Here is a 10,564-nt window from a genome sequence, read left to right as displayed (position 1 = left end):
TTCATGGCATCACGTGATCTCGCTTTGAACTCTGCGTCGGCGGAAACGGAAAAGTAACGAGAACGCGCCAACATGGCGGACAGGCTAACGCAGCTTCAGGATGCTGTTAACTCCGTAAGACTCATTTAAACCTTTATTTCATTATTCATAAGTTGCAGAAGACGGCAAATATCGTCAAATCATATTTATTCAGTAGTCTAGTTCATGAAGTCATATTATGTGGAAGAGGTCATATTAATATACTGCAGCGTATGAAGGTTTTAGCATAGCATTCAGTTGAGAATGAATAAACAGTTAAAGTTTGCTCATTAATTTGTACAGAAAGAAGCTAAAACTTTAATTAAATTAGTGGGTGTTATTTTAAAGTATGTTTTAATGGTAAATGTAATACTAGCTCAAGTGGGATTAAAGTGCCATTCTTAAATTTACATTGAGTTAAATAAATGAATACCGGCATATATAAAATATATGCAAGTAATATTCATACATTTTCCTGCTATACAGTCTGTTTTGAATATACAATTATTTCGTTATTTATTATTATTCCTCTGTGACATTCCAAAACATTGTTTCTTTTCTTAGAGTGTTCTTTAAAGTCTTTTGTCATGTAACGTTACTCTAGTTTTTACATATTTAAAAAAAAATATATATATATAAAAAACATGGTAACACCTTACAATAAGGTTCCATTTGTTAGCTTTATTTAACATTAACTATCAATGACAAATATTTCTAAAGTGTTTATTAATTTTGCTTAGGGTTATTCAATGGTAATTCCAACATTTACCAATACACACTAATACAATCAAAAGTTGTGTCTGTACTGTAAAAAATGTATTTGTTCATTGTTAATGTTTGTTTAGTTAATGCATTAACTAATGGGCATTATTTTAAAGTGTTATCCAAAACATTCACACATTATTCACAATATTAGCAGTAAAGATATGAAGTTTTACAATGTTTCACAATGTTTATTGAGCAAAGACAAATACCCAGTAGACAGAATGCACACGTGTATTGTATGCCTGCGCTGTGTGTTTGATTTGTTGCTGTGATGTGTGTGTTTCAGCTGGCTGATCAGTTCTGTAATGCGATTGGAGTCCTGCAGCAGTGCGCACCTCCGGCCTCGTTCAGCAACATCCAGACCGCCATCAACAAAGACCAGCCCTCCAACCCCACAGAAGGTGCACACATCTGCAGCTGAATCAGGGCTGAAGGGGGTGTGAGGAGATATCGCTTGTTGTTTAACTGGCATGTCTGTCGTGTGTTGTTCTAGAATACGCTCAGCTGTTTGCCGCACTGATAGCAAGAACAGCAAAAGATGTTGACGTGCTGATCGACTCTCTGCCTAGTGAAGAATCGACTGCTGCACTGCAGGTATATTTATCTGCATAATTATCCACTTTTTCAAAACGAGCCTATTGCGTTTTAAAGGTGTCTATTCTGCTTTTTTCCATATTCATCTTTCGTTAGTGTGTAATGTTGCTGTTTGAGGATGAAAAACCTCTGTGAAGTTACAAAGATTCCAAAATTACAGAACTCCCTGAAACGCCTCCATTGTAGTCTTGAGTTTCTTCCGGGAACGAATAAATCACAATATTCCTCATTTAAATAATTAATGTGCAGAATAAAGGGGCGGGGCCTGGTTGAGTTAGTTAGTAGTGTGTTAAACTGGCAGTTATGGTAAGGGGCGGGACATTTCCCAAACACACTCGAAGCGCTCGACCAATCACAACACACTGCTCCAGCCGACCAATCAGAGCACAGTGTGCTTTTCAGAAGGAGGGGCTTCATAGAGACAGGAACTAAACAGAGCGTTACTGACAGACTGGGGAGAGAGGAGCTGCAACAATGGAGAATATGAGGAAAATAAGGTTTTTTTTCACCTCTACCTGTCACCTGACTTTGTAAAAGGGCATAATAGGTCCCCTTTAAAAAAAAAAAAGGGTTGGCACTAAAACAACTAAAAGAAATTATTTTTGATAATAAGGTTGCGCTACAGATAATCCTTATTAGGGCTGCACAATACATCGGAATATCTCAAATGTATATATCGCGATATGCATATCGCAACGGCTTGCAATAACTGGGGTCATGAACAAAAGACGAAGAGAAAATCTCTCACTGCTCTCGGCTGAATAACTTTTGTAGCTTTAATAAGAATCAGTATATATTTATTTCATACAGTGAAAACTAAGCAGTGTTTTATTTTTACGTTTGATTATAAAGTTTCTGTTGTTAAATAACCCTGATGTAGGATAACCTGAACCCCTAAACCCCACTGATGTTGATGTTCACTGTCAGAAGCTGTAGGGATGTTTTCTTGTCACAAAAAGAATGTGAAACACGTATGTTGGTTATATAATAGATTATTTAATTTATTTTTACACACTTTAAGCATTATCGTATCGCATATCGCATTATTTAATGAGATCACATTTTTCTTCAATATCGTGATCCATATGCATCTGTTTGTCTGGATGTGCTGTAATTTTTTTCACCATAATTTTATCCGTCAGGAAAATAATTAGAGATCGACCGATATAGATTTTTTTTATAGCCAATAACAATTATCTGCATGTTTATGTTCCCGATAACCGATATTGAACCGAATATATATTTGTTTCATTTCTGTTTTTGACAATTATAAGAACAGCATTGAACTGAACAAACGGTTTTAATTCTTTTTTAATACTTAATTTTTAATACCTAATTTTTAATACTTTTTAAATACTGTAATTTATGCAGTTTCATGTCCTCCTTACATACAAAACAAAACACACTTCTACATCAGTAAATAGTCTGAAAGAGTGCAAAAAATACAGTGCACCATCACTAACATGCCTTTTTTAATAATATATTATCTTTGATCAGATAAGTAAACAAACGGGTAACGAATATAGCATGTAAAAATAATTATAACAAAGTATAGTAAGCATAAAACAGTCTAAATCACGTGGATAAAAAAAACAAAAAACCCATTACTAATTAATTTAGTGTATCTTAATAATTCCAGTTGCATCTTTTTACTTATAATAACAGCACTAAACAACCGGCAAAATTAATTTACAAAGTCTAATGGAGAACATAAATAAATGACATCAACTCCCCATAAATATATGCATTCGTTTTAAACTACAGTTTTAAAAGGTTTATGTGTTGTTTGATAAATAAAGAGTGAAGAGAAGGGAAAGCTCTAGAATATTCGCTGGAATATGCAAACGTTGTCAGAAAAATTACGCAATTCAGCGCAATTACGAGTCCATTTCATCTGGCATGTTATCAGAATTATTAATAATGTTTTGGATTATGAAATACCTGCTGACAGAGCGCTGTTTTTATCTGTGTGTTTACACAGAACTTCTCTCATGGAGATAGTAATTCCCACAGAGCTGTGATTATTTAGATGTTTATTAGCAAAATAAAGGTTATATAGTAGATGCAAATATAATTTAAGGAGTTTTAAACGAGTGTATCGTGTTAAAGCAGCGAACGAAGGTAATACTGGAGCATCTGATCATCAACCCTGTGAGTGAACGGCATGAACACAACTTCATGAGACGACTAACATTATAATAAAGGTGCAATATTTGCATAGACTCAGTGCTATAAATTCAGTGCTTTTATTTCCAACATACACTCATTCATGACTTTTTTATTTAATTCATGTAAATATAAGGGACAGAACTGAGATGGTCCTCACTGCAGAACACGAAATCCAAGGGGAGGAGTTGGATCCAGATCCAACTCCTCCCACCTTACATACCTAAACCTACCAATCTCCACCTCTTAAATCTGCATCCAACTCCGCCCCCTGGATCTCGTGTACTGCAGTGAGGTGCTACTGACAGGACTTGACGAATTTCGCGCACTTCTCAAAATGCCCTCAAGATGGCGCCATTTATCATTGAATATATCATAAACCAAATTGACCAAAGATTTATCAAAATATTACAAACTTTGACATCCGTAAATTATTATTAAATGTATTTAAGGCAATGAACTGTGATTTTCAATTGATGTAATCAAATAAAACGACTTAAGTATCATTGAGTTCAGCTTATGTCACTTCAAGCATATATTCTTACGTTCATGCTGTCTTAAAACTAAGGTTGTACAAATTGTTGTTGTTTTTTTAATGAAAAACGAACAGGTGATTTACATCCAGAACTCACCTGTTGTATTCTGTTGCACTTTACCGTCATTTATCTAAATGCTGCTTTGTGCTTCTGGCTGTGTACCTTATTTGTTGTTGAGTCCAAGACCAATAGAGTTGAATCTAGTCTAATTCGGTCATTATGTGTCAATTCAACTAAAGGATTTTTATTTTTTTATTTTTTCTGGTAAAAGAAATGCATAAACGAAGAAGAAGGTAATGCATTTAATATTTTGGCTGAGTGTTGACATTGACTCAGACAGGCATATTCTATGCAATTGTGTTGATAGAAAAAAACGAGATGCATTTCTAGTTTCAACATTATTTGTTGTTCAGATATTCCTATCTAAATAAAGTATCAGCTGTATGCAACCTTTTTTGGCCACTGAAAATGTGTACAATTGACCAATTTACTCACAGAGATCTCTATAAACAAGACCTCTGGGATTGAGCCATATAGTGCCTTTAAAATGAAGATACCAAAAGAAAAGTTTAAGAACTAGAATCTAAAATTAAATGTAATGTAAAATGATATTAAGATATCTTAAATACTTCTGGAGTGACAGGCATGCAAACTTGGGGCAAAAAAACAACACAAGAAGTGCATTTCCCCATCTTTTGAACGGTCACTGTTGGCATATAATGCAACAAAGATGGCTAAAGCCAACAGATTTAACTAACCCATTTCTGTGTAAACATAAAATAATGATGCTGCCATCTTTTACCATCATGTTGCCATGATGTTAAGTCATTTTTACCCCCTGTAATAATAATTTGGCCCCAAATCTCAGTCGAAAATGGTCATTTTGACCCTCCTGTACAAAATATTGGAATACTCAGTAAATATACACTACCGTTCAAAAGTTTGGGGTCAGTAAGATTTTTTAATGTTTTTAAAAGAAGTATCTTCTGCTTACCACGGCTACATTTATTTGATAAAAAACAATAAAAAAACAGTAATATTGTGAAATATTATGACAATTTAAAATAACTGTTTTCTATTTTAATATATTGTAAAGTGTAATTTATTCCTGTGATCAAAGCTGAATTTTCAGCATCATTACTCCAGTCTTCAGTGTCACATGATCCTTCAGAAATCATTCTAATATGATGATTTGATGCTCAAGAAACATTTATGATTATTATCAATGTTGAAAACAGTTTTTTACATTTTTATTTCATGATGCTATGATGAATAGAAAGTTCAAAAGAACAGCATTTATCTGAAATCTAAAGCTTTTGTAACGTTAAACACTACCGGTCAAAAGTTTGGGGTCAGTAAGAATTATAATTTTATTTTTGGGGGAAATAAATAAAATAAATCAATACTTTTATTAATGAAGGATGAGTTAAACTGATCAAAAGTTACAGAAAGACATTTATAATGTTAGAAAATATTCTATTTTATATAAATGCTGTTCTTTTGAATTCTATTCATCAAAGAATTTTGAAAAAAAATTGTACACTGTTTTCAACATTGATAATAATCATAAATGTTTCTTGAGGATCAAATCATCATATTAGAATGATTTCTGAAGGATCACGTGACACTGAAGACTGGAGTAATGATGCTGAAAATTCAGCTTTGATCACAGGAATAAATTGCAGTTTAAAATATATTAAAATAGAAAACAGTCATTTTAAATTGTCATAATATTTCACAATATTACTTTTTTTTATTATTGTTTTTTATCAAATAAATGCAGCCTTGGTGAGCAGAAGAGACTTCTTTTAAAAACATTAAAAAATCTTACTGACCCCAAACTTTTGAACGGTAGTGTTCATCCATGACATTTAATATTTTGGCTTTCATCACTATTTATGTTTGTCTGTCTTCAGAAAAAATTGACAAAATCAAAAAATTGAGCCGGGGAAGTTTCTGTAATTTGGTTGATTTGACCCGATTTTATACCTTTTCTCTACATGTCATTTAATCGGTCGTCTCCCTCTGGTTTGCCAGGCTGCCAGTTTGAGGCAGTTGGAGGAGGAGAACCAGGAGGCTGCGGCGCGCCTGGAAGAAGTGGTTTACAGAGGAGACATGTTGCTGGAGAAGATCCAGTCAGCGCTAGCAGACATCGCTCAGTCACAGCTTCGCACGCGCAGTGGTGCCCCGAGTCAGCCGACACCCCCAGAGTCCTGACACCGACCCGCCACAGCCAAACATGGACTATATCATCTGTACACAGCAGGGATTTTATACTCATCCTTCAGCAACTGCAGGAGATCTTGTGTTAAATGTACAGTGTGTTTCTGGACTGAAGAATGATTCTGATTTCATTCTGTATGGCAGAGTAAGTGCCCACTGTTTCCCATCGCACATGTTTATTATGTGACATCCGGCATTGTTTTCTACCTGATAACAGTATATGTTCAGCATCCATCAAACAGCCCCTTTCTGCAATTAACAAGTCAGCGGCTGGGTAAGTTTTGTATATTTAATGATTTTTTTTTTTGTCTTTCCAGGATCATGCTGTTTTTTGTCTTTGTGTTTAACCAATAAAATATTGTTGTATAAAGGGCTTGTTATTCATTGCAAATTGAATTGGGAATGTGGTAATTTGTTGCATGCAATGCCATTGTTACTGAATGAGTGAAGATACTATTCTTTAAAAACAAGATTTATACAAATGATGTCTAGCGCACACACACACACACACACACACACACACACACACACAACAGATCTAAAACCTTATTTTTATTTTGTTCCTATGACTCCATTTATCCAACTTATTTCGTCAACAAATGCTTTTGTTGGTTCTGAAATGTAGGTGTTATATGCTGTCCAAAAATTGGAAATATTACCTTTAATATTTTTGTTTAAGGTGTTCTAAGGAAGTAATTTTTTACTGTATTATTTACTGTTAGTGTGAGTGCTGCCATATGCCGGTCATAGGATGGTCATCACAGCGAATTTAATGTGCTGAAACAGACTTTGATGTTTTCTTCGTGGTGATAAAGAGCTTCAATAGTTCAACAGTTTTCTTTTCCAGTAAATTAAAACTTGCAATAAAGTAAAAAATAAATAAAATAAAATAAAAAACCGTGTGCCGCAGCCACGCTCATTAGCGCATGACGTTTACGTTTTTTCATCCAATAAGAGCTCGTTATTTAGCAACGTCAGTGTTGCGTCGTCGTTCGCGAAGTGTGGAATTTTCCAGAAGACTTATGAAAACGAGTCATTGACGAGGTAAGTCTACAGTACAGAATATTATTAATATAATTTAGAACTAGCAAAATATTAAGAAAGAATTTCTGACGAACATTTAAAATATTCAAATCGTTCCTTCTAAAACATTTAACTATTCCTTTCCAAGCCATACAAAGTTTTTTAAGAATCCACGAAAACATATCAAACTTTAGAATGTAAAAACATCTACATTTATGACTTGTAAACATTTTATTTAATCAGAATACATAACTTCTTTTGAATTTGAATGGACGTTAATTTAGTATCACGTGATGTAGTTACAGCAGAGGTTAACGGGTCATATCACATTCTCTGGTCATATTAACTAGCCTAACTAACATTAGTCCACTTTGGCTGTCAGTCAGGTGATATAAATGTACCTGAGACTAACATGTATTGATACTTTATGTATTGTGCTTCACAATTATATTGTGTTTGCACAATGTATACTGATTTATGCTGTATTACTTCATGCTATATTCTGGATGTAAGTTACTGTGGTAAGTTAACTGCCATAAAGTTAATACATTTTATGTAAAATAAACACCAGGGCCTATAAGTCATATGTAACGTTACACATTAAATCTACACACAAAGTTGAATGACTGTAAAAGCTGACTTGACTTGAATACATGGAGAATTAAGGGTGAGCAAGTTTTTCAAGCTGTTCTGTTTTACCACCTGCTATCTCATATTTACATTATTGTTTTGTATTCATATTGCCAGAAAGTAACTTTTGTAATACTTCTGGAAAGTGTCAGCTGATGCCATTCATAATCTCTGCATTGATCGTGTCTGTAAATCCTAATTTGTCATTTGGACTTTTGAATAAAAGCTGAACTTCTTAACTTCTTGAATGTTAGCTGAAGCTTTTTCTCTCAAGTTTCTTATAGGGTTTAGATTCTAGTTGTCTCATGTTCTCTGTCAAATGGGTTTGCGGACTCGTCAATTAATTGTCAGAATTTTTTTAGAGCATTATTATTATTATAATGATGAGCATGTGGGAATGTCAACTTCCACAGATCAAACATTGAGATTTTATTGTGAGGGAGTGAACGGGAGATACTCGGTACTCAAAAGGTTTTGCATCCACTCATTGCAAAAAAAATAAAAATAATTTGCATTAACAAAGTCCTTAGTGATTGTGAAGCTGAAACAAATCTGTCAGGGTTTGTAACGCAGTATTAATCACCTGTCTGAACTCATTGGGTTTTTCAGGAGCGTGTTACAGTGATCAGTCATTGCCATAAAGTTCCCTGAAGTTCGAGATTCAGATCATTGGGCGCTGGTCCGAAGTTTTTGGAGAAGTCGATCCATGTCAGTGAGCTCAGTGGTCCTCCTGATCCGGGTTCGAATCCTGATCCGGTCCTGGAGTTCCTTTGGCTGGTGTCTTCAGTAGGTATTAAAAAAAAGATATGCCCCCAAAAAAAAAGCATGGAGGCTGTGAATGTGCCAGTGGCTCAGTGGTAATGAGCACATCCTTCCGGTGTGGAGGACTTGGGTTTGAATCCCGGGCTGGATGCTGAAGCAAGTGATGGTTGCAGTTGGGCAGGATCTGAAGATTGGAGAGTCCAGCAGGATGAGGACGGAAGAATGTGGGTGAGCAGTGGATTATCCAAGAAAAAGGGGCATAAAAATTACGACTTAGTCTCAGAACTGGATATTTTTTTATTAATAAGTACACATCTTGATGAAAAGTAACAACGCTGCTGGTTATCTTCCCAGAAATCCCCAGGGGGAGGAGTTAGGATATTCCCTCCCCCCTTCGTGTCCGACCGTCTCTCGCTCTCCTGTCTGATCCAATCACACCCGTCGCCTGTCTTGGATCAGGATCAGGAGACCGTTCCTCAACGCAACCACGCTTCAGTGTCCAGGCCGGTTTTGAACCGGGATCCTCCCGTTCAGGGAGAACATGCTCAAACCACTGAGCCACTGGACCTTCCACACTCACTCTGCTTTTTTTTGGGGGCATGTCTTTTTTATTTGGACCAAACCAGTGAAAGTAAAGATTTTCACAACAAAGAAAGGGATTTGAACCGGGATTTTCCACATTAGAGAGCGACGCTCAGACCGCTGAGCCACTGGAGCTTCCACTCTTACACTTCTTTTTTTTGGGGGCATGTCTTTTTTTCTCTCTGACAAACCCGGTGAAACTAAAGCATCATAAGAGCGAGGCTCGAACCCGGGTTTCCCACATGGAACCGCAACACTCAGACCACTGAGCCACCAGTGTGGTTTCATGCGGTCTTCAAAAGCAAGACTTTGGCCACAAACCCATGATCTGAACTTGGGAACATACTCTGAGATCTAATGTTTATTCATTTCAGTTGCCTTTGCATGTGTTGCATGTGGATCGAAGCTATAATCTTGTTGACCTTATTGTTATTATTAGTGCCAAGCTTTATCCGATGAGCTGCAAAGTGAACATTTCAAACAACCACATGAAACACTGAACATCACAAGTGTGAATTGATTATGTTCATTTAGTGAGTTATTGCCTAAAACTACCAAGATCTTCTGACATCTAAGCACTGCTGAAAGTTTGATGATGAGTCAAAGAGCTCAGTTATGTAGTATATTTCCATATTCAGAGACTCATTTGTCTCTTATGAACTGGTCTTTCAGTCTCCCATAAAAATCCAAACCATCTATTAATGCTTTCTTAACTTCTTTTTAACAACAGTGATAAACTACTATCACACTATGGCATCATTCAGACCTTATGGCCTTGAAAATGGGTTGAAAAACTTTGTAATTTCCAGCAGAGACAAACATTTTTGATTATGAAACGTTTATTAAAAGTACAAAACACATTCAGACAGTTTAGAAAGGACATATGCAAGGCAAGTTTGTTTATTTAGCACATTTCATACACAATGGTAATTCAAAATTCTTTGCATAAAAATGATTTAAAAAAAAACTAGCCAGATAAATATGACAATCACACTAACACAAGTATAATATGCACAATGACAAATATATTCAACATATAATGTAAGTGATTGTCAGTTAAGTCTATGACAGATTCTCATGTCAGATGTCAATTTTATATCATCTTATATTTTTAATGATGATAAATCACTTCAGGTGCCAAATAAATGCAATTAACGTTAACATTTCACATGAAGTTGGCGTAGATGTGTTTTTATCTTTTACTCAGAGCTGCCATCTGATGGTCACATAAGTGAACTTATCCTGCATTTTTAAAATTCTCCACT

The 10,564-nt window shown here is 35.3% G+C and overlaps 1 protein-coding gene across 1 annotated transcript; it reads left to right on the top strand.

Annotated features, from left to right (window-relative positions):
- The first annotated feature begins 18 nt into the window (after positions 1-18).
- Positions 19-8,203, top strand: med21 (mediator complex subunit 21). Its single transcript, XM_084111340.1, has 4 exons — positions 19-114; positions 1,070-1,184; positions 1,277-1,377; positions 6,117-8,203. Exons 1-4 carry the CDS (start codon positions 73-75, stop codon positions 6,294-6,296), a joined length of 438 nt encoding a protein of 145 aa, XP_083967466.1. The 5' UTR covers positions 19-72; the 3' UTR covers positions 6,297-8,203.
- The last annotated feature ends 2,361 nt before the right edge of the window (positions 8,204-10,564 follow it).

The sequence above is a fragment of the Abramis brama genome (genome assembly GCF_963993115.1).
Source record: "Abramis brama genome assembly, chromosome: 4".
NCBI classification, from domain to species: domain Eukaryota; kingdom Metazoa; phylum Chordata; class Actinopteri; order Cypriniformes; family Leuciscidae; genus Abramis; species Abramis brama.
This window is presented reverse-complemented; position numbering and strand designations above follow the sequence as displayed.